General features: G+C 46.0%; 1 protein-coding gene across 5 annotated transcripts in view; it reads right to left on the bottom strand.

Annotated features, from left to right (window-relative positions):
- Nucleotides 1–23,843, bottom strand: part of SCHIP1 (schwannomin interacting protein 1) — a 122,876-nt gene extending 99,033 nt beyond the window's left edge. The window contains exons 1-2 of one of the 5 annotated variants that reach the window (XM_068546177.1): nucleotides 23,759–23,843; nucleotides 21,925–22,611 (exon numbers count right to left, since the gene is read on the bottom strand). In XM_068546177.1, the coding sequence (XP_068402278.1) occupies nucleotides 21,925–22,611; nucleotides 23,759–23,812 (741 nt within the window). In that variant the 5' untranslated portion in view covers nucleotides 23,813–23,843. The other 4 variants (XM_068546176.1, XM_068546180.1, XM_068546179.1 and 1 more) reach the window with 4 other exon arrangements.
- Nucleotides 23,844–24,299: the final 456 nt, after the last annotated feature.

Below are 24,299 nucleotides of genomic sequence, written 5' to 3'. Positions count from 1 at the left end.
TGTGGTGTGGTAGTTGCAGAAGACAGTCACTCATCCCCATTCCCTGGCTCTGATTCTCCAGCTGCTTCTGATCGTGGCTCAGCGTTCCATGGCGTGGCCCTAGGGGAGACGATCCCTCCCAAGCTGATACGATTATTCTGCTCACTGTGGTAGTTTTAGTTCTTAATATAAATCTATAAATTTGCATTGACGTTTTACACAGCAGCTTTGTAATCTTGGTTTGTTTGCGTCTATCCCTGAGAAATAAAACAACCTTTCTTATGATCACAACATCAGTTTCTGAGCCATGAGGCTAAGGGACAGCTCCTGGATTACACAGACCAGTGGTTATCAAGGTGTGGTCCCTGCATCATCAGCGTCACCTGGGACCTGTTAGAATTGCAAATTCTTGGGCCCAATCCCAGACCTCCTGAGTCAAGGGAACAGGAGCCAGCATTCTGTTTTAACAAGCACTCCAGGGGTTTCTGATACCTGCTTACGTTTGAGAGCCATTAAATTGAAATGACATAGTTATTTGGGGGTGGTGGTAGGGGATGGATGGTTAATTTTATGTGTCAACTTGGCAAGGCCATGATGCCCAGTTGCTTGGTCAAATGCCAGTCTAGATGTTGCTGTGAAGATATTTTTTTTAGATGTGATTAAGATTTTACATAGGCTTTATGTAAAGCAGATTACCCTCCACAATGTGGGTCAGTCTCATCTAATCAGCTGAAGGCCTTAAGAGAAAAAAACTGAGGTCCCCTGACTTGGAAGGAACTCTGTCTCCAGACTGCCTTTGGACTTAAAGTTGAAGCATCAACTCCTGGTGGCCTGCCCTGTAGATTTCAGACTTGCCAGCCTGGACAAGAGTTATTTCCTTAAAATAACTCTCTCTCGATAGACAGATAGACAGACAGACAGACAGACAGGCAAACACAAACACATCCTATTGGTTTTGCTTCTCTGGAGAACCCTCACTAACACAGGTGGGTTCAAAGGTTTAATGTATGTGTCTACATAAGGACTAGGATTCTACCGTTTTCTTCCAGTACTGTATGCTCAGCGCCCAGGATATAATAGGCTCTCTCTGTATTTTTGGTAAATGTATGATCTGCAGTAAACTCACTAAGAAAGGGAAGTGGATAATTTGGCCCTGAGAGGGGGCTCTTGGAAAACAGTCAACACTGTTGGAGGACACTTGCACTAAATTCCTGTGAGCAATAAACCTCTCCTCAGGAATCTTCTAGAGTATATAGATGAACCAACAGGAAATCACATCAAGGAATTGTGTTTAGTGTTTCTGAATTTAATTTCTTACAAGTGAAAGCATGCTCAGCACTCAGCAGGCCATTCTTAAGATTCTGTTCTATCCACAGGACCCACTGGTTTAAGTGTCATGAGCATGGTGACTGCAACTTGTCACTTCGGTTATCAGTACATTGCTTTTCTGGAAAGAGTGAAATTGAAAACTTAGTCTCAAACATTGTCTATTTTAATGTCTGCCCCAATACGGTAATCTAAAAAAATCTAAAAAATGTGCTTTCCTGGGTGACAGAAACAGAACTCAGGGACAAGGAGGCTCCCCTTCCCTTCCGTGTTAGCCACTCAGTGGGGCAGCCAATGAAGAACAAAGGCAGGGCTTGGTCTCCAGGTGGAGGCGACTGCTCTCAGCATGGGTCAAGTCATCTTCACTAAGCTATTTTGAAACCTCAGGGATGGTCATTCTATCTGCCAGACGAAATCAGAAAAAGTAAAGATTCCTCGGCTAACCTTCTCCATTCCACCTACTGAAGCCCAAGTCAAGTTTCGTGGAAACCACAGCCGATTTTCTGTGCTGGCTGACCGGCTCAGGCAGGGCTGAGGGGAGCTGGTCCCAGTGCAGTGGAGGGGCAGAGGCCGGCAGAAAGGAGGACTCAAGGCTGACAGCTGACCTCTCCAACACAGCAGTCAGTCCTTGGGTTGGATCTTTGAAAGCCCAGTTCAACCACAAAGGTGTTTTTTCGGAGGGGAAAAACACTAAGAACTAGTCTGTTGGATTTGCTCTCCACTCACCTTAAAAACAGAATTTGAGGAAGGGGATTCATCATTTCGCCATGAATTCATTCAGCACACTAAGTACTCAGCGAGGGGCAGACTCTGGGGCAAGGCCCTGGCAGGCACTGTCATTCAGCTTCCGGAGTCGGAACGTACAGGCCTCAGCCAAGTGGGTGTGAATGTGTGAGGGATGAACAGGGATTGCAAAATTGAGGAAGGTGCCTCAGAAACTTCTAGTGCTTAAAAGACAACCCAAACCCAAACCAAAACAAACAAAACGGGTTGGAGGTTAGGCTGAAGCTCATATTCTACCTTCAGCTTGGACAGGACCTATTTTGAAACAAATTCCAGGTATTTGTTGCAGCGTTTAAAAGTCTTAGACTAAAAATAATTAGATATATAATGAATCCTATTAACAGAAGGATGGAATGAAAACTATTTTCTTTTGGAAACCAAGCAGAACATCGCATTTCCCCTCCCGTCCCCCCACAGAAGGAGAGAAACAGCTAATTGTGTGTGTTAAATGGTCAGACTGTTTAAAACAACAATAAATAAGAAAATATACACACAAGAAAACTACAGACGATGTATTGAAATTTCCTAATCAAGTGAGTATCACGGAAATAAATCTGATGATTTCAACCAGTCTGTTTCATAGAAACCAAGTAATCACTGTCTGTGAAAGAATAAGCCGTTCCAGTGACAGACAGCTCTTTTGTTTCTGCAAACAGCAGTGTTCAGTGGATACCCTGGATGTTTTGTTAAAACTTCTGACTAACATCCTCTTTATTATTCAGATTGATTAGGAAAATATCTTTTTCTTTTGACAGAGTTGGGTTGCTTTTTACAGAATTACTTGTTTCAAATTGCATCCTTCTATTGAGCACTTGAATTTTGACACCGCATGGCGTGCATAACTCACAACTTGCTGCTCCTCACTTCCCAACAGAAGACGGTGGCCCTGCTGGGGATGGCTCTGTATTTACATTCAGCCTCACACATCAGCATCTACCAGTGTGAGGCCGAGGGCTGTCAGCTCCTGGCTCTTAGTCAATATTTAATCACTGTGCAGTTATGTAGGTAGAAGGAAACATTCCATCTCCCAATAACATGCCTTTAATATGAAAAAAGCTCTCATTACATTTATGGATGCACGGTTTTTCAGAAAAGCTATCAAATTGAGAAGTTGCACAACCGCTCTGATACGGCATTTTAAGTGTATTGCCTTTGGTAGGTGGATGACCCGAATAATACATAGTTGTGATTTTTTAAAAAAGTAACACAGACCTTAGAGTTCACCCTAAAGCCTTTTTTCTTTTTTAACGGGTAAGGGTGTTTGGAAAAAAAAAAAAAAAAAAATGCAATACTTGTCTAGTTCATAACCTCTAGGCCCTAGTTCAGTCTCTAGGTTATAAAGCCAAGGAGGCATACTAAGGAGAAAAGTCCGATTGGTTTTTCGACTTTTACTTAGTATTTTGCAGTTTGGTTTTTGATAGAGATGTATAAACAATTTTCTCAGACCCAGCACAATGCTATGAAGCCGTTTATTTTTCCACTTAGTCTATAGGATAACTGAAAGAACAGAAACCATTGGTTAAAGGAATATAGTGATGGAAACCAATGGGAGGTACCCACGTTACAGGGAATCCTTAGGCTCCAACCTGAGAAAAATATTTCCCATTTCTTGTGTAGCAAATGGGCCTGAGCTGGAGACGTTTTTACCATTTAAATGAGATCTGCACTGTTCCATAGGGAAGGCTGATGCATTACTTACAATGTCAAGATGAAAGGAAAACTGCAGTGAAGGGGAATGGTAGAAAGTGAATCAGAGTAATAAGTATCTAAAATGCCTTAACTCAAAGGCACACAGTTCTTCTCTTTCACTCCTTCTACTAACCAACGACCAGACCAACAGGTGTGGACTTGTTCAACTCGATGATATGCGGCAGGAAATGTCTTCACTTCAAAGTTGCAAACCCTATTTGACGTTCAACAGCTTTTCACTGTGGGTGGGTAGAAGAGAGGATTAAGCTTTACCTCAGCTCATACAATTCATGGTCCTGCTCTGACCCAGAAATTACCCTTTAGCTCCTAACCAAGACTTCAGATCCAATCATCTCGAATTGGATGGATGGGGGAGGTGAGGGGTTTCTCTAACCTCCCTGGACCTGCCCACAGAGCATTGTGGGTGTTTCTGAAAGGAAGTCCCCGGACGGAATGCTCACATGGCCGTCATCAGAATGCCTGACGTTCTGTCCCCAATCCTGTCAGCATCTGGCATTTCGACATCTCTGCCCCATCCTAGGTTAGTGTGTCTAAAGCACAAATAGCTCATTAGGAAAAAGGCTGGGACTTCTGTGTTTAACATATTCCCAGCCCACAGCATCCAGGAGACCTGAGCAGAAAACCCCACAAATATGCCAACTCCTTTAAACCAAAACACTCAAGAAGTTCCGGGAGCCGGAGAAGTTTAACATGAATTCATTTCTGAATTCAAATAGCTTCTTCCCTCTTATTTTCCTACAAGGCTCTATTCCCCACTGTACCCCAATTCTCTGGGTACAAGGAAATGGCATTTCAAGCATTGCCTCTATTATTAAACTCCTTGCAGCATAAACATTTTTTAAATTTACTATAGGAAAATTGCAAGGTGATTTTATTGTGAAAAAGATGGCTTTAAGAGTGGTGGTAGAAAGTTCCAAAAGTGAAGTACAGACTCAAATGCCTGGGATGTGTGTGCTGAGAAAGAGAGTGATTTTGGTTAGGGATCCCCCGGCTGATTTCCACAAACTTTTCCAAACTCCCTCCTGCCCCACGGCCCTTCCGCTCCAGGAAACTCTTGCCATCCCACCTTGCGCCGGGCTCCCTCCTCTCCAGATCTCCATTCCGCTGTCTCCCTGCTGCCTCTGCCTCCTGGACCTCTCCTTCACAGCACTTACCTCGGGCATTCAATAAATAACCGAGGAAGCTAGCTGTTAAATGTCCACCTCCCTCACCAGAATAACTATGCCCTTTGGGCAAGATCACAGCTATCTTGTCTCCTTAGTGTCTAGCACAGTGCAGCTACTGAGTGAATGACTATTAAGTAAGTACATGAATGGGCAAAATAGAAATAAAAGTCACAGAAGGCAGTGGGTTCAGCTGCAGCTTGAGCCCCTCTGCTTCACCCTACCCAACCTTGTCCCTCTTCCTGGTCCCTCAGGTGACAGTCTCTTTTGTTAGACCTACTGGCACAGATTAAGCCATTGCTGAATGCGGTCCCAGGACTTTTGGGGGGAAGGCTCTCCGAGTGCATTGCCCACTGGATGGTAAGGGCTCCCGAGGCATGCTCCATCCATTCAGGGCTTCCTGGAACCTCAGGGACCCATTGTCCCATTCTATGCTCAAAACAGTTTACGAGGTGCAGCCAGCTCCCGATTGGGCGTCAAGGGAGTGAGAATGCACAGTTTTATCTCCATGTGCCTCCACCCAACCAGAGGATCATTATGTTCCCTTCAAGCCAATACGTAGGGTGAGTTTTTGACTGAGCCTTAACAACTGGATAGATTTGATGATTAAAAGTAAGCATAGGGGTGGTGACGGGGACCTCCAAAACAGAGAAAACAAACAGAAAGCCATGCACTTATGGTCAAGTGAATTTCTAATTATTAATTAAAGTTTCTGTTTATGAAAAATTCTCGAATAGAAGCACGTGGGTGTAAGCGGATATTATATATCAAGAGATCACAGATATTCAGATGTGGCCATAGCCACCAGCAAAAATAAGCAGTTATTGTGTGATGAAAAGTCAGAGGGGCTAAATTCCAAATAGTTGGTGTAGTGGTTTCTAGTAGAAGTGGAAAGCACATGGCCCTTGGAGCCAGAGGGACCTGCACTAGCTCTGTGATCCCACCACACACTTCAGTTTTTTTGTCTATAAAATGGGAGTAACAGCATTCAACTTGCCCCATCGTGCATTAGGCAAATAAATGAAAAGCAGCCAGATCAGTGTGTGCCCAGTAGGCACTCAATAAGCAACAGCTTGTTTCTCTCATTAAAACAGGTTTAGGGCATGTCTCTGCAGTTCTCACAGCATCATGGCCTTCTTCAGCAGCACCTGGCACATTTGTGTCCTTATATGATTTATGTGAGTCTCCCTTGCTTGGCTGCAAGCTCCATGAGGGCAAGAAGCCCCACGACATGACAGCCGCACATGAGCTTCTGCTCATCTTTATCCGCCATCCCTAACACACAGCAGATATGCAAATATATAGTCACTGACTGAATAAAGCTAAGAAGAAAAAATAATGACATATATTAAGGAAAGTCTTGGCAGACATCATATTGCACACTTTTCACTTTGCTGAAAAGTTTCACATAAGCAATTTTAAAAATATAGCTTCTGCTCCAAAATGAATTCAGAAAATTTACCCTCTCCAAGCTCGGAGACTTGCTACACTTACAACATAAAAGCACAATTTCTATAAACTAAGGGATGTCTAGAAGACAATCTCTAATCCACATTAAAAACATGAGATTTATACCATAACATTGGTTGTTTTTGCGCCCCTAATCATAAGGATGCCACTACTGCTGTCCTGGGCCAGGTCTACCCGATTCCGGAGGCTGCTGATAATCACTTCCTTATGCAAAGTCTGAGCTGCATCAAGAGGACACGTCTGGACGGGCATCCGAGGGCACGTTTCAGCTCAGCGTTTGAATATTGGTTATAACGCCACCAGCCATAGGTTGAAGTCCTATGTGGTCCAGTTAGCTTTGCTCCTTTCCAAGGCCACTGATCTTCTCCAAGGCCACAGATGGCTGTCTTTACTTCTGGCCAGTCACCCTATAAATGGGCACCATGGCTCACAGGGTCAGGGAAGTAGAAGGAGGGTGTGAGGTCAAGATGCCCTGGGCAGAGGACTCATGAGAAATCAGTGTAGGATGTCATGTTCTGTTTATGACACCTTGAAAGTCACTTTCACTTTGTGTGGTTATTTCCTCACCTATAAAAAAGAAGGGGACTGTACCCAGCATGAGTTACCCTTCTAGCTCTAAGGTCCATTCCACCTTTTTTTTCTTTTTTTTTTTTATAAATTTATTTATTTATGGCTGCGTTGGGTCTTCGTTGATGCGCGTGGGCCTTCTCTAGTTGCGGCGAGCAGGGGCTACTCTTTGTTGCGGTGCGCGGGCTTCTCATTGCAGTGGCTTCTCTTGTTGCGGAGCATGGGCTCCAGGCGCACGGGCTTCAGTAGTTGTGGCTTGCGGGCTCTAGAGCGCAGGCTTCAGTAGTTGTGGCTTGCGGGCTCTAGAGCACAGGCTTCAGTAGTTGTGGCTTGTGGGCTCTAGAGCGCAGGCTCAGTAGTTGTGGCGCACGGGCTTAGTTGCTCTGCGCCAGGTGGGATCTTCCCGGACCAGGGATCAAACCCGTGTCCCCTGCATTGGCATGCGGATTCTTAACCGCTGCGCCACCAGGGAAGTCCCCATTCCACCTTTGATATTCAATGATTGTGTGAAAGACTCAAAAAACCTTAAAGGCCTCTACTTAGTGTTATTGGGCCTACAACTGTCATGTTTGAATCTGAGCCATAAGTCGAGAGACTGCCTGCTGTTAGTTAGGGTTCCTGATTTGACAGCAATAAAACCAACCCTGGCTGATTTAAGCTCAGAGAATCAACAGGAGGTGGGCACTGAGAAACCAGGGGAGGCGGGGAAGGTTGGGAAGCAGAAGCCACGACCGTGGTCCCCTCATGGGAAGGGTTCGGCAGCAGTCACCACCGCGAGGAGGCCTCCCATTGCTCCGGAGGGCCTCGCAGGGAACGCTCTAGACCCAAAGTCCCAGGGGAGCTCTTCCACCTGTGGCAGAGTCAGGGGAGGGAGAACCTGGGCTAAGGTTGCCCGAACAGGAGTCAGCCACTTGCAATTGCCCTCCCACCAAAATCGCACACAGCAGAAAAGAGGTAATTCCCTAAAAAGAACCTGTGTGCTGTTAGGAAGGGTAAACCCATGCTGGGCAGAAACCCCACGCACATCCACCACAGGAGGAAGAACCTAAGAGTATAGATGTCAGTGACGTGCATACGTCCCATCCTCGAGCATAGCATCTAGTGAATTTCAAAGGCGTATATAAATTGAAGCAGCTAGTCAAAACATTTGGTCTGCAATATCCTGTGATAAACCATAATGGAAAAGAATATAAAACAAAGAATGTCTATATGTGTATAACTGAGTCACTTTGCTGCACAGCAGAGATGGGCACAGCATTGTCAATCAATTACACTTCAATACAAAAAAAAGAAAAAAAACCATTTTGGTCTGGAGAACACACAGTTTTCAACCTGATTATATGGGTTTTACTGAAAGAAACGTTTACTTAGTAGTATCATAATCCACAATACATTGAACATGTAATTAGTAAAAGAATTCTGGGAAATTTGAAGAAGTCCTAAGAGGAAATCACTGATCCCGCCAGCCAAACCAGGCCACCCAAAGGCAGGGAATGAGTAACCGGGAACGCTCCTTATGAGAAGTCACTGAGTCATGGGGACATCCTTCTATTGCTGATAAAACTATGCCTGGAGCCCACAACCAGTTTAGCTTTGAAAATCTGGATTATTCAATCAGTCAGCAAATACTGAACATTCTGATATACCAAGTTCCTTTCCTTTTCCATTTTCACGAGAGTCTCAAACCTCTTTCCTCACCATTTCTAGTCTGTGAAGTCTCCCAAATGTGTTCCTCATGACTTAGCCCTCATTTCACAGCCTGAGTGGGCTTTGTCCCCCAGGCCACTTACACCTCTTTCTAGTCAACGGTAACTTACTCCCTTCTGTGGGAATTTTCACGCCACAGGCTCACAGAGCCTTCACAATTCCACCAGACCCTTAACTTTAAGGAAGGAGACTTCCAGGCCAAAATGCTGCTTCCTCATTAAAAAAAAATAAACATATGGTATTTATTTTTCTCTTTCTGATGGTTCTGAAGAACCTAGGGGCAGGACAGGAATAAAGATGCAGATGTAGAGAATGGACTTGAGGACACGGGGAGGGGGAAGGGTAAGCTGGGACGAAGTGAGAGAGTAACATTGACATATATACACTACCAAATGTAAAATAGATAGCTAGTGGGAAGCAGCCGCATAGCACAGGGAGATCAGCTCGGTGCTTTGTGACCACCTAGAGGGGTGGGATAGGGAGGGTGGGAGGGAGACACAAGAGGGAGGAGATATGGGGATATATGTATATGTATAGCTGATTCACTTTGTTATACAGCAGAAACTAACACACCATTGTAAAGCAATTATACTCCAATAAAGATGTTAAAAAACAAATAAACAAACGGTTCAGATGTTGGCGAGCCAAATACCATTCCAAAGGACAGTGACAATTTGTGGCTGGCCGCAGCCCGTGAAAGCAGACGATGGCTCAAAACACAGCCCCCTGACTCCTGCCTTCCTGCTGGGAGGAGCCTTCCCTCCACAGGCCTGTGGAGTTTCTCTCTTCACCTGCCTCTCCTGCCCCTTCACAACACACGCTTCCTCCTGCAGGGGAGAGACTGAGGGAAGCCAGCCTCGTCGGAAGAGGAGGTAGGAGTCTTCAAAATGCATCTACAAAGCAAACACACTAGCAGAATTTCTGTTCCGGTTTCAAGTTCGCTTGGGATGACTTTGGGGGGGCCGAGAGACAGCACGAAGGATCCAACTCTCCCCTCTCTTCAAAAGCCACAACCTGTGTGTTATTTATTACCTTTGTTGGGTAGTTTTAATACAACCTTCTTAATTTTAAAAGCTAATATAAATCCAATTAAAGCCTCCAGTTTAGGTAATAATACTGTGCCAACGTTCATTTCTTAGTTTTGACAAGTGTACCACAGTTATATATAACACACACACACTTACATATACTCAAACTATTTATTATATTTGAAGAAATATCAGAAAACAAGTATATTTCTCTTAATAATTATATATGTGTATATTATATATAATATACCTATTATATACAATGTTAACATCAGGGGAGGTTGGTAAAGGATATTCAGAAACTTTCTGTACTATCTTTGTAACACCTCTGTAAATCTAAAGTTATTCCCAGATAAAAAGTTTTTTTTAAAAAAAGCTAAGTGAACGTTTCCCATTTTTCCAAAGGAAAGTGAATTAACACCCCAAACTTGTCTCATTTGTTTGAAATCTGTTGACTTTGGACTTATAGCCAATAGTTCTAAAGAAGAAAAAAAAAACTTCCCAATCTCTACACTTTCAATAAGTCCTCCTAAATACTATATATTTAGTTAAATAAAAACAATACAATTCATCAATATTAAAGTTTCATTAGATTCTATATAACAATAAATTTTATTAGAACTCACCCCTACCACCACCCCTTGGAATTAAATGGTCTCAGATGAGTTTCCAGCAGATAAAAGAACTGAGGCCACATATCCTGCACTGTATGTGTGTGTGTGTGTGTGTGTGTCTGTGTGCACACGCATGTTTATGTTTAAGACAATCTGTTCTTAAAGAGCCCTTCCCTTTTCATCCTTCATAAATAACGAAATACCCCAAATCCAAATAACAAATCAATTTTTGAACTGCTTTGAAGATGAAAGAGAAAACTAAATTCTAAGTAATGGAATGTATAAAAAAATAAAGTGAAATAGAGGAAGGTGTGTACATAAGGCATCTCTTATTTTTTTCCTCTGGATGTTATTGTTTCAAATTACTTTAAGCATTGAAAGGGGGAAAAATGTTATGCTGGTGTCAGTAAATAAGACCAACACTCCTTCAGGAGTTTTCCTCCCTGAGATCTCTCATTTCTAGACTCTTACCAAACCTCTTAGCAAGTCATCCCACCTCATCCCCACTTCAGGTAAGTGACCTAACATCTTTGGGTCTCAGTTTTCTTACCTGTAAAATGAAGGGGTTGGGTTAAGTGTGGGATGGAAAACTGGTAGCCCAAGACCATCTTTTGAACCACAGACCTGTTTCTTAGCTCCACAAAACTGCATTTATTTAAAGTTATTTGCAGTGCATTTAGTATTCAAGATACTTCTCATAAAAACCTGGGTCTTGGGCTTCTCCTGACATATCGTAACTCTGAGACTCCGTTCTGGAACAGCAACAAGTCAGTAGTATGAAAGAACAGCTGTCTTCTGTCCCTGGGACCTGTCCTCCACTCCTCTCATTAGTTTCCTCCGTGGCCTCTGGAAGCATCTGAGTTTGCCACCCTTGCTATGGAGTGCCTTCCAGCTCTAATATTCACATTCTCAGTGTGATTGTTTACTAGTAAAAGAGAATTTTAATTTGCTTCCAGTGCACTGGACTTTCTGCAGAGGTCTTGCATGTTAGTTTAAGCACAACCATTGTACGTTTGCTTTGTTGAAAGTTTCCGTATGAAACACAAGAAAAATACATCTAATACTGAGATCACCATACCATAGTAGAGCCAGTATTCAGAAAAACTTAAAATTACTGCTGCCTAAAGTTGTTCTTCTAGAACAAGATCTTACTTTAAGGGCTATTTGGGTCAGACGGTGGGGTCACTGTTGGCCGGATAACAACTCTAATAGGAGATCATTGATTACATAATTTACATAATTTAAGTATTGAAAAATAAAATCCCAGTGGTCTTCTCTTACTCCTCACAGAAGCAATTTTAGAGTGGAAAAAAAAAGGACAGAGCACTTAAGATGTCGTTGCTTATAATAAAATGTCAGACCCGGTCAAAACGGACCAAAATTCTGTAAGACTGCACAAAGAAAAAAATTGTAATTTTCATAAGTGGCATAATTTTTAGCCACTGGTGCCATGAGGAGAAAAACAGAAGGCTAAGTTGGTTTTGAAACTATTTGAAAACATGTTATTTTTATAGGAGTGGAGATTAGGCTTTACGTTCTTTTCTAAGAAGACACTGTGCCAGGTTCCCAGAGGTCCAGCCCCTTCTTATTTTAGAAAGAAGTTTAACACTACTCTTTCTTTGGATGGAGAAAATGGGGGTACAAGCTATCATGCTGACGGACTTGACATTTAAAATGCCCTAGCATTTCATAACACAGCAGCTTTTCTGTTTTTATTTTTTTAACGCTCTAACCTCAAATCTAAATTTAAAACACGGCTGGAGATCTCAGGAATTACGAGGAAATTACCTCATTCCCTTTCAACTTTTTTAGACAGCGAAGTTCTTTCCATATATGGCAGACCAAGAAGGAAACAGAATCAAGTTACAGAACCAAGTAGCTGTCTAGACTTACCTGTTGTTTTGTTCAGGGCATGTCTACAGCCTATTAGTGAGCGAGTGGTCCCTGGCCACAGCTAGCTGGCCTCGGAAGAGTGCCTGTCCTCAGCTCTCCATCACTAAGAGGTCCATGAGGGAGCCTGGCCAGGGGCTCTGGCCACCAGAGGTGCCCAGTACTAGAGGAGCCACTTTCTTATGGACTTTGTATTGGTTCTCTTCACAGACAGGTCACCCACACACGAGTGAAACGGGAACCAGAGGCAGGCTGCGGATCACAGCGGGGGGATCCGAGGGGAGGAAGCAATGGGTATGTGCTGCCACGGGGACAACGACCTACCAGCCTGGCTGGTGTGTGTCCAGAAGGCACCAGTAGAAAATCTGGCTGTTGGAGGCCTGACTGTGAGGCTGCAGAGATGCTGCTTTGTTCTCTGCTCTTCCTCAAGCACCGTGAAAACAACCCCATCCGCCTGGGCAAACAGAGCATCACCTGGAAAAGCCCCAACCTCACGCTGCCACCACTTTCTGGATAGAAGCTTTTAGTAACATTTAAAACAAAACAAAACAAAACCAAAAATTCATGAATAACTAAGACATTTATTTCTACGAGGAGGAGTTTTGAAGAATCAATCATCTCTATTAGGACACGGGTAATAAAACTCTTGAACTGATGAATCTGCAGAAATCAGCTGCTGACTAATGCACTGCTCCTTGTAATCCATAAAAATTGAAATGTTTTTTTTGGTATACTATGCTAGTATCCCAAGGAAGATTCACAATCACTTTCATGAGCCACAAATATTAAGGAGAGACTTCGAGAAATGGAAGGAAAAAAAGGAGAGAGAAAGGTGACATGATATTGCTGATGATGGATACACCAAAAAGTTCACTCAATTACAAGTAAATATAAAATATGTGGATGGAGATACAGAGGTATCAGTAAAATGTACAGATACAAGAGGCAATTATTAGGAAATCTGATATACAAAGCTAGACTGAAGAAAACTGGTAACTTTTTCACTTGCAGTAAGCTTTGCTTTAAGGATAACCTCATGTCAGTAAAACATAACTAAAAAATATTTTACAAGTACTTTAAAAACCATCAACCTCGTACCGAACAAGCAGTGGTCGAGTTCATTCCTATCACCTGGGTGTTTCCTAGTCTAAACCATCACCCTTTTCTCTCTCTCTTTTTTTTTTTGGCCCTGCCACATAGCTCCCAGGATCTTAGTTCCCCGACCAGGGATCAAACCCGGGCCCTGGCAGTGAAAACGCAGAGTCCTAACCAGTGGACGGCCAGGGAATTCCCAACCATCACCTTTGAATCGCATATATTGATACTTTATAGAGAAAATACCACAAAAGTAGGAAAAAATGGGAATAACCTATAATAACACAAATATTGAAAAACAGGTCAGGTGGAGAGAATAAAATTAGGTTAAATATATGCATGAATGAAAACAGAGAAAAACAAGTGATGAAAATTAGTGATAGAACATGCTTGACATAATTATTTAACAAATATATAAGGAAAATAACAGAATCATTCACAAAAGTGAATAGCAGTAACCAAACCAAACCAAAACAAACACATCCAGAACATCTGAAACAATGAGCGCTCTTATGGATTTGATAAGACTTGGTAAGTGAAGGAGAGTGATTATTACAACTCTCCTGGACCTGACAAGAAGAAAGAGTGATGATTCACTTCTACAGATTTAACTGGGAAACTCAGAAACGCCACACAGGCAACGTAAAAACCCAAACACATCTCCCTTCCCTGACGTCCATTTTTCTATTCCTAGTTTTCATCCATATTCTAACAAAGCCAGTGTCCTAATAGAGACTACTTTATGGGCCTCTCCTGAACTCCACAAATGCCTTTCTTTCTAGTCTCTTCTTGGTTTTGTTATTTTGCTTTTTTTTGAGCTTATAATAAACGATTCACTTAAAACTCTGTCTAGTTAGAACAAAATGTTTCCACTTGTGCAGTGAGCCACATGGAAATCTTCTCCGCCCTGTCTATCTGAACCCGGGCATGGCCTCATAGCCTGACAGTCGATGGACGGATTGTAAATGGAAGTGGCGTGCACAACGGTCAGCCCTCACCCTCGCTGCTCCCTCCTCTGCCTCCTGGTACTCAGGCGGCTCCTTGCACGGTCCGCAAGGGCCAGTCGGCCCTGAACCTGTGAGAGGAGAGGACTGCGTGTTGCCCAGTGCTGGAAAGGAGGGTGGACAGCCAGGAAAAGGTGTTTACAGATGGCGAAGGAGAAAGGACAGAAAAAAAAAATCTGTCAACCCAGGGAGAGTACTCTTCTGCTGGCAGAAATACGGTGATGAGCTGAAATCCGAATGGAAGGAGGCAATTTTATGATTGTATTCCAACATGGGTTTTAAAAAAAGAAAAAGAAATAAACAATAAAATGAAACTTTTCTATCAGGTGATAAAAATTAGAATCTACTTCCAGTCTTGAAGCTCTTAAGTGATGAGGCTGGATCTATCCTCCAGTTAAGTTGTGAAAAGACTCCTTTTAAAAAAGGTAGCTGAAGGGGGCCGAGTTCATTAAAAGTGGGAATTGTGAGTCAGGTGACTTGAGGTTGGGTCAGGCCTGGGCTGAGGAAGGTGGGTGAAGACGTTTAATCTTCATAAGCCTGCTTCCTCCTTTGAAAGTGGCGAGGGTTTGATGAGATGACCTCTCAGATCCTTTCTATCTTTAAAATCCTATTACTTTTCTATGAAAAATGCTCAGTTTCATAACTGGCACTTGAATTTCTACAAAAGCTGTGTGCAAAATAATCTCCCAGTCACTGACAGTATAAAGCAGCAACAGTATAAAGTGTCATCTGTCCCAACAGCTCAGGGAACATAAAGCAGCTAAAGAAAAGCATTTGCAAAGGTCCTTGTTGTTAAAAAAAACACAAAACTTAGGACTGAGTTTCAGAGGTAAGAAAACAAAACGATTCATGTCTTCAGGGGCAAAGGTCCAGGAGTAAAAACAAATTTCTATTTTAAAATGCAAATGTAATGTCACAGAGTTCATATAAACTTTTAAGGAAGGATCTGTAATTACTATTATTAGTATTAATAAAGTTCATAGTATACCGGCTTTGAGCAAATTTAAAAACTAAACAGAAACGTGGTACAAAATACATTAACCAGGTAACAAGCATTCATCAAATGTCCAGTCCTCAGGAAATGCCCGAGCCTGTACATGTATGTGTTTGAAGGGGAGGAGGGATTTAAAATAGTTGGGCAGATAAGAGACATACCCACAAAAAGAGAATGCAAACAATATCACTGAAAGAGCCTGAAACCAGAGATTGACAGGTCTGGTTTGAGTTTTGTCAGGGATGAGCCTTTTAAAACCTAAGAATGAGGAAGTGAAACACAAGCGGAGTAAGAAGTTCGGAAGAGAGGTTGCTTAGAGCCGAGATGATCAGGTACAGCTTCCCAAAGAAGCTGAATCAGAGCACGCCTTGGGGAAGAGAGTGCTGGGCGGTTTGGTGGACAGTAGCGTCCGGACCTGCTACAGAGCAAAGGGCTCATGCTGGGCCTTCCTGGGAGTGAAGTCACAAGGAATGCCAGGCAAAGGTTCTAGAGTTGAAAGTGCATTCTGAGCTAGAAAGGGATGGAGGAAGGTGACGTGATGTCGGCGGTGAGATGTTCAAACAGCTCAATGAATGTGTGATGAGAATATCTGTATCTGTTTTTCAGATCTGCGGCACGACAGTGATCCTTAGAATGTTCTAAAGGACCACTACGTACAAACCACTTGGTGGGCAAAGATTTCCTTTAATCCAACTACAATATTTTCAAAAGGCTCTTCTGCAGTAGGATGAACTATCTGATGGTAGCTGAAATACACAAACAGAGCCTCAGAACCTGTGGTTTACCTGCAACCTAAGTTGTTGGAAAACCCAACCGTATTTCTTTGAAGTCTTGAGTACATGCTAATGCATAGAGCAGCCTTTGCAGCTCTTAAACAGAAATCAACATAAATTAGAAAAGCAGACGATGATGACACTAAACATTTCAAGGTAAAGGTTGAAGCAAAGAATATAGCTAGCCCGGTAATTTCCGGTTATGGTAAAAAAAAAAAAAAAGTGATTTTAACACTGTCATGTCGTGCTCTCTAAGAGGGATAAGTGATAACTGCAAACCACTCAGAATGTTTTCACTGTGGTATCCCAGGCTGATGAATCACATAACTTATTAAACTTATAAACTTTACTATATTTTGCAGGAATAATAAAGACCTCTTAATTCAGTCTGTAAAAATGGGAATTCATGCAATTTAAACATAGCCTGAGTAACTAAGGAAACAAACTACTCAGCCATTCAAGCTACTTTAGTAGTGTCATTGACGGAGAAGGAGTAACTGGGCTATAATTCTTACAGAATAATACATTGAAAATAACCTGTAATTAGTACCATTCTAGGAAGAAGTGTAGGCTATTTAAAGTTTGCTACTAGTTAATAGTACAAACAAATAAAAAGACAAATTGCTTTCAAGTACTTTGGAAATAACTTCATCAGCACTTGTTTTCAATTAACATGTTGATTAAAATTATTCTTATCTTCTCATTAATGGAGGAAAATGCATCTGTCACAGGCAGTAAAAAATAATAAAACTGCAATGAAAATGTGTCAGGTCTACAACTAGAACTCCTCTTTAATTTAAAAAAGAGTCCTTTCCTTTTTTTGAGCAATGGGTGTAATGACTTCGGTTGGCTATAAGATGTGATCCTGGTACTTTGCTGTTGTTTTCTCTTAAGAGATAGGGGATCAGTCACCCCAGTCACCTGAAGAGAGATGTCCTGCAAATCCCCAAGGACACAGATGGAATACACCAACAGGTGGGAGAGGAAACCAACATCAAATGGTGCCAATTCTTTGGAAAACAGGCAACTTCTCGAACAGTTAAACACACAGCTCCCATAGGATCCAGCCATTCCACTCTTTGGTATTTTCCCAAGAGAAATGAAAGGATATGTCCATACAAAGACTTGTACGTGAATGTTCACAGCACTTTTATTTGTAATAGACAAAAACTAGAAACCGCCCAAAGGTGCATCAACCAGGGAGTAGGGTATATCCATAAAATGGAACTCTACTCAGCCATAAAAAGGAATGAGCTATTGACATACACGATAACACAGATGAATCACAAAATAATTATATGCTGACTGAAAGATGCCAGACAAAATTGAGTACATATTATATGATTCCTTTTACAGTAGTTTTAGAAAATGCAAGCTAACTTATAGTGATAGAAATAAGATCAGTGGTTGCCAAGGAACAGAATGGGAAGGACTGCAAAGCAGCAAGAGGATACTGTTGCGGGTGAGAGATAGATGCATCACCTTGGCTTTAAATGTGCAGTTAATTGTATGTCAATTCTACCTCAACGGAGCTATTTTTTAAAAAATAAAGAATCAAAAGGAGGGAGAAGTAGGAGGGAGAAAAAAGGGTGAAGTTATACTCCACTTAGGAAGAGGAGTAGGTTGAGGCAGTGGGCACCCCCCTCCACTTGGTGATGGGGAGGCAGAAGAATGGTACTGTGACACACTAAGGTCCTGGAGAAGCAGGAGAAAGACAGAGGCTTGGGGCTGCGCTCAGAAGAGGGAAACGGGAAGAGAAGCTCCAGGTTTCCCTCAGGACCGCCCCTCAGGATTGTCCGCGCCAGTTCCCATAGAGCAGGCAGGGAGAAGAGAATTTAGGATGAACGCGAACATATGGGGGCAGGGCTCACGTAACTTGGCACCCTGGTTCTAAATCTCACTCCTGGGTTGTGTGTGGCCCTTGAGTTTACCAGTGGCGTTCACACACCTGGAGGCCCAGGGCAGGACCATGAGAAACACAGGGACACGGGATGGAGGTGGGGAGGGGTCTGGCCAACTGGAGGGGGCACTTCAGGAGTAGTTCTGGTTGTTGGGTGAAACCTCTCCCCTCCCTGTCCGCCCGCACCACCCCCACCCCCGCCCCCAAAGAGTGTGTCAGGCACAAGTGAGCTACTGGGGATAAGGCAGTGGGATAAAGTGACCTCGCTGCCCTCAAGGCTCTGACGTCAAGGTGAGGGGTTGGGACGTTGAGGAGCGGGTGGGTCGCCTGAGGCGATGCAGGTTTGTGATGGAGCAGCCCTGAGAAGACAGCAGGAAGTCAGGCGACCAGAGCTTCCTTCAAGACTCCCCAGGCACCTCCTGCTCTGACACCAAAGGTGGTTCCCAGGAGCATCCAAGCTCATGCCCCTCCACTGGCACCAAGGGAGAAATGAGCTGCTCACAGCTTCACAAGGTAAAGGTCAGCCCTAGGTTTGAAGTCCTACCCAAACGCTGCGTGTTTTTAAACGTGCCTCTAAATCTTCCCTGGATTGGAGACAGCTGATCGTCAGCACATCTTTGCGACCTCAGTGTTTCGTTTGGAGTGTATCGCTGTAGCCAAGAGGAAGAAAGGGGCGTTGGACAGGGATGAGAAGGCAGCTGCTGCTTTGCTGGGCAGAACTCAACGTGTTTCCATTCACACCAAACCCCGTCTGTGAGAAGAGACCCGTAAAGTCATGGGATTTTGATTATTTCCTAGTTTACTTCTGTCCTTAACACTAAGGAAATCCAAGAGAGGACCTGTCATTAGGAAACCCTTTAAGTTATTTCAGGAACATGGAAGCTCTTTCCTTTCCTCTTGTTTCAACTAATTTTGAGCATCAAAAGGAAAAAAACCTAGTCTGGCATCAGAAGGAAGGACAAAAACCCTTTCGTAGTTTTCTTACTGGGATCTTCGGCAAATCTCTTAACCTCTCTAGGCCTCAATTTTCTCAACTGTACAATGAGGGGGCTGGCTTAGGTCTGGGCCGTGTGAGTCTTATAAACACTTCATTTATTCAGTATTTGAGAACCTACTACTTCTCAGACACTGTCGCAGGCTCTAGGTTACAACAATGAAACGACGCAGGCAAGACCCCTGCACTCCAATTCGATTCTAGAGAACCAAAAATGAAGAACTGAACATGATAATGTCAGGCAGTGATAAGCACTAATACACGAGGAGTGCCTTGGTAGGTGGTGGAGTGCCTTACTCTGTATCAGGGAGGGGGGCCGGGGACAGCCTCTCTCAGGAGGTGAGTTGAGCACAGTCTGGGATGATGAGGAGGAACCAGGAGGAACCAGCCACTGGATTCCAAGCAGAGGTAACAGCACGGGCAAAAGTCATGTGGTGGGAATAGCTTATTTGGGTCTCTTCACAGGTGAAGGAGCTGTACCTGCCTTTTTCATTTTATACCCCTCCTCCCAGTACTATGTATTAATTTCACCTAAATGTATTTACACACAACTTTTTAAGGAGGAGCAAAAATACCGCTCGATTTGAGCAACTCCTTCAGGACAGACTTCTTCTTTTACACCAACTCCTTTGTTACTCTCAAACTTCTGTCCTCAGGGTTATAAATTCTTGCACTTATTCCAGGCAGGAGTAAACAGGATTTTAACCAGTGTTTTCCAAACTTTTATGACAGTGACCCACAGTGGGAAAGAAATCTTACACTGTAACCCAGCGTCTACATAAAACTGAAACAAAACTTTCTAAAAAAAACAATCTTACTGTGACTACCTGCAACACACTGCAGTACATTCTATCTTATTTTTTAAAAAGTGATAAGGTGACTTCATGGGGAACTTGCAGTTTGAAAAACACTATTCTAAACTAACAGCAGCTAGTAATTTTGTTCCAATACAAACCAAAATATGGAAAATTTCAATATTAAACAACCTCACAGGCCACTTCCTTCTCCCGTTTTTTCTGTACATATACTTACTTTGAAGCAATGGAACCCAAAATTCGGTGTGACTTGTGGAGGAAATGCCCAGGTGGGGACATTTTCAGGAGGGCGAGGGAAGGAGAGGGGAGGAACCCACAATGCAAACTGTTCACTAGGTGAGGAGACAAGACACCCTCAGGTTTCAAAGATGGCCCAAGAAGGAAAGATTCAGTCCTTATTCTTCAATAAGGAAGAAGGTGTGTGTGTGTGTTGGGGTAGGCTGGTCTGTTAGGTTAGCCATTAAATTGTAAGTTCCTGGGGCGGGGAGTCAGTCTGCATCCCTACCTCGCTCACCGTAATTCCAGGCCCACGTGGTCAGATGTGTAACCGCAGCGCTGAGAATCACACCTTGAATTTAGCACAGAGCACATGGGTGCTCAAGAACTTTTTGAATAATGGAACTCATTGTCATCATCAAACCCTAACTTTGCATGTATACCCAATTATTACATTTTCCTGGAATGTAAAAATGTCAGGCCATAGTAAAGGAATCTTATGTATCTTCAAGTCATTGTTTAAGTCCAGGGAGCTTAATCAGGTATTTTTCTCAGCACTAGGTGGGAAAAGCATGTTTTGAATTGCAAGGTACGAGACAGAGTACTGGCTGTAATGGAAAGATTCCGTGTCTGCGAGTGGCCATGGTAAACAGCTGGTATTAAAATGAGTGTGTTAATTTAATAGGTAGTTTCTCAAGGGACACTAACCAGTGGGCTCTGTCAGCCAAGGGCTCCCTCTGATAGAAACCGTGCCAATCAACTGTCCTTACCCCTGAAGTCAGAAGTGCATGCACCCAATTTCCAGTAGCCCCAGGGCCCTGGAGCCGAAAAATTACACCTGCAAGCAGGCATTCTCCCACACTGCCACACACAGAAAGCAGCTCATTTAAACTGTATGCCCTTCAGCCCCATTTAGGATCTGTTCATTAATGATTTCAAATTACAACTGTTGCTTTATCTCAAGACAGTGATAAATAGGGGAGCTACATTCATGACGCTTTTCTTTTAAGTCATTTATCTGCTCTCCTCTCAGGGGCAAAAAAGATGTTGAGACAAGTGTGAACCTGCCAGAGCTTCTTATTATAGATGTATCCCTCCTTCCCTCCCTCTCTCTTTTCCACTCCAGCACCGTTCCCTCTCTGGGTTTCCTGAACTGAGGCGCAAGCCTCCGGTAAGGAACTGCTTATCAAAACCAGGCGGGATTCAGCGGAGAGGGGGTGAGTCAGCCCACAGAGGAAAGAACCACTCCCTCATCCTAGCAGGTCAATTCACCCGTTCCCTCAGGTCAACAATAGATCGGGTTTCAGAAAGGAAAAAATCTCAGAGGAGGGCGGTCAACCCATTACAATGCAGGAGCATCCGCTCAAACGCCAAGAGGGAACAATCCCTGCTGCCTCACCGGAGGTGTGGGCAGGCGAATGCGTGCTTGTGCGTAGGGACAGCCTGTATATGGATGAGACATTAGTGGCAACGAAGGGACACCCACCACGGCTGACAAAGCCACAACTATTACGACCTAAGATATCACCCCCACACACACACAGGCCACCGACTTCGGTGCCAAAATCTCCCCGGATTTATTTTCAGGCAAGTGACTCACGACCTCGTCTCCATAAGTAATTCCATTAAAATGAGTCGCTGGTTCCACTAACCCGACTTTCCGCTGCCCTCTGGCTGCCCCTCCCTCCTCCCCGCCCACCCTGCAAACCCAGACAGCTCAGAGACTGAGCAAAGGTACCCCAGGAGAGCATAAGTCAGGCTCTCCTGCCCGGCACCCACCCTCGGGGCAGGATGAATGGGGCCGCCGCCGGGCGGGAGCGCGGGTAGGGCGCGTGCGGGCTGTGCGCGGGGTGTGTACGTGTGTGCGCGCGTGGGCACGCACCCCGGGCAACTTACCGAGGTGGAGTTGGTCCTCGCCTGGCCCTGGTTCCGCACCTCCTGCTCCCGGAACTGCAGCCCAGCCAGATGCTTCTCCAGAGCCTCCCAGTCCATAGGGGGCACCGGGGGCTCCTCCGGGACGCACGTCCCGCTGTCCGTGGGCTGAAGACAGAGGCCCCCGGCCGCCGGGCCCCGGCCACCGCGCCGGCCCCCCGCCGGCTGAGGCTTCTGGACCGCCCGGCGGGGGCCCCGGGAGCCGCTGAGCCGGCTGGCCACCACCACGTTGCCATTGTGCCTGAGGTCCTGGGGGTCGTGCGCGTGGAGGTTGCCGTTGGGCACGGGGGGCGGCATGGCGGTGGTGGCGCCCCTGCCGCCGCCGCTGCGGGTCCTGGCGCTCACGTCCCCCGGCTCCTGGGCAGGACAGCGGTCATCCCGGTACCCTCGCTCGCCGCGCTCCTCCTCCTCTTCCTTCTCCCCGTCCTCCTCCGGCGCCCACTCATCAATCACCTTCTTCTGGTAGACCGGGAAGGGCTCCTCATAGTCCTCCAGGGCAGACACCAAGTCCAGGCTGCCCCCCGGCGACGACGAGGATTTGCACTCGGAGCAAGGGGTCACTTTGGTGGAGTTGGACTGCGAACTGGCGCGGCTACTGCTGCTGCTGCTGCCGGCGTCACTGCCTAGATCCATCCCATCCTCTCGGTAATCCTGGGGGGAGGAGGCAGAAAGAGTGAGCCGCCGGGCCGAGCCTGCTCCGGCCGCCGCCCGCCGCCCGCCGCCCGCCGCGAACGCCCCGGCCCGGGGCCCCGCGCCCGCCTGGCTGGAGGTGCGCCCCCCAAAGAGGCCTGCGGGGGGGGGGATCCGGCACCAGCCTGAGGCTTTCCTCATCCCATCCCCTCCCCTGCGACAGGCAGACTTCCTCCGGGTAACTAACCCTCAAATCAGCAAAGGGGGTGCCCAGCCACCGGCACGTAGACTTTCCATAAGAGGCACCCCGGGGCGCACATGGACTTTGTTTTAACCATTTTGCGCCGGGCGCGCCCCCGCACCCCGCCCCAGGGATTCTCCGAGAACCAGACACTTTCCCAGAGAATTATAACTCCCTGGGGGCGGGGACCGAGAAGAGGGTGGGCGGCTACTAAATTCGCACCTCGCGCAGGGCGCCGAGACCACCCCCTACCCGGCCCCGCCCCGCCCCCGCCGGCGGCCGGGAGCCCGGCTCCGCTGGCGAGCCGAGCTTTACTTTCTAAGGAACCGCAGGCAGCTCGGAGGTCTCACTCCCGCCTCCGCGCCTCCCCGGCCGGCCCCTCCTCGGCTCGCCGGAAGGCTCGGGGTGGGGGCCGCTCTCGGCTCCCGCCGGGCAGGGTGGCCCCCGCGGCCCCCAAAGGTGTGCGGGGCCGGGACGCGGCGGCCGTAGCTGCAGGCGCCGCCGCCGCCCTGGGGGAGGGAGGACGCGCCCTGCCGGCACGGAGCCGGTCCCGCCACCGAGCATGCCCAGAGGCTGCCGGGCGCGGCGCAGTCCGCTCTCCCGGCTTTCTCGGAAGCAGGCTGGGGCGGGAGGCCGGGCGGGGATCGCGTTGGAGGGGCCGGGAAAAGGCCCGAGGGAAGGGGACTCGGGGCTTTAGGGGCGCAGACAGGACCACTTAGTAGGGGCGGCGCCCTGGGGAGGGTGGTGAATTTTAACCCCCAGACACACTGATATTTCCTGGGAGAGCCTCAAGCCCTCTCTGCGGGGCTCATTACCCCGCCTAAACCCCCGCGCATCCCAAAGCGCAGGCCCGGTGCCTCCCAAACCCGCGCGGAAGTCCCCAAGTGACCCCTTGCAGGACCTCCCTCCCGCTACATGCGCACATACACAAGCCCATGTGGGAGTCCGAGTGACGTGTGCTCGGTGGTCATGCACCATCATTTCCCTTCCACCTTCCTCCTCGCCGCTTCCTCTCCCTCCACCGCCCAGCTCCAGTCGCCTGGCCGTCTCCCCTTGTTAAGTTCAGGCTGTGGGTGGAACCTGTTGCGTTAGCTCACGTTTTCTTTCCCCTCCCGGCTGCGCGCGGAGGATGACCTATGAGAGGTGTGTGTGTATGAGGAATGGAGGAGTGTGAGATGGGATTGCTGTCTGGCATGGAGGTGGGGAATCTGAGCTAAAGGTTTGGGCGAGCCTCCAAAGTCCCCTTTGGCCACCTCCAATCAAGGGGACATTAAAGGAGGGGAAGAGGTGGGTGTCAGGTCACAAGCTCCTGGCACAGACGCTGGCTTGGCTTCCTTAAATTTTTCAGGAAACCGAGTCGAAAAAAAACTCTGCTGGATTTTTCAAAACACAGCGACGGCCTTAGTTTGGCAGCTCGTCCTCTTTAGGAACAAGGTTCCATGAAGGGAAAGATAACCAACACTTGGAA

The sequence above is a fragment of the Eschrichtius robustus genome, chromosome 6 (genome assembly GCF_028021215.1).
Source record: "Eschrichtius robustus isolate mEscRob2 chromosome 6, mEscRob2.pri, whole genome shotgun sequence".
NCBI classification, from domain to species: Eukaryota; Metazoa; Chordata; class Mammalia; order Artiodactyla; family Eschrichtiidae; genus Eschrichtius; species Eschrichtius robustus.
This window is presented reverse-complemented; position numbering and strand designations above follow the sequence as displayed.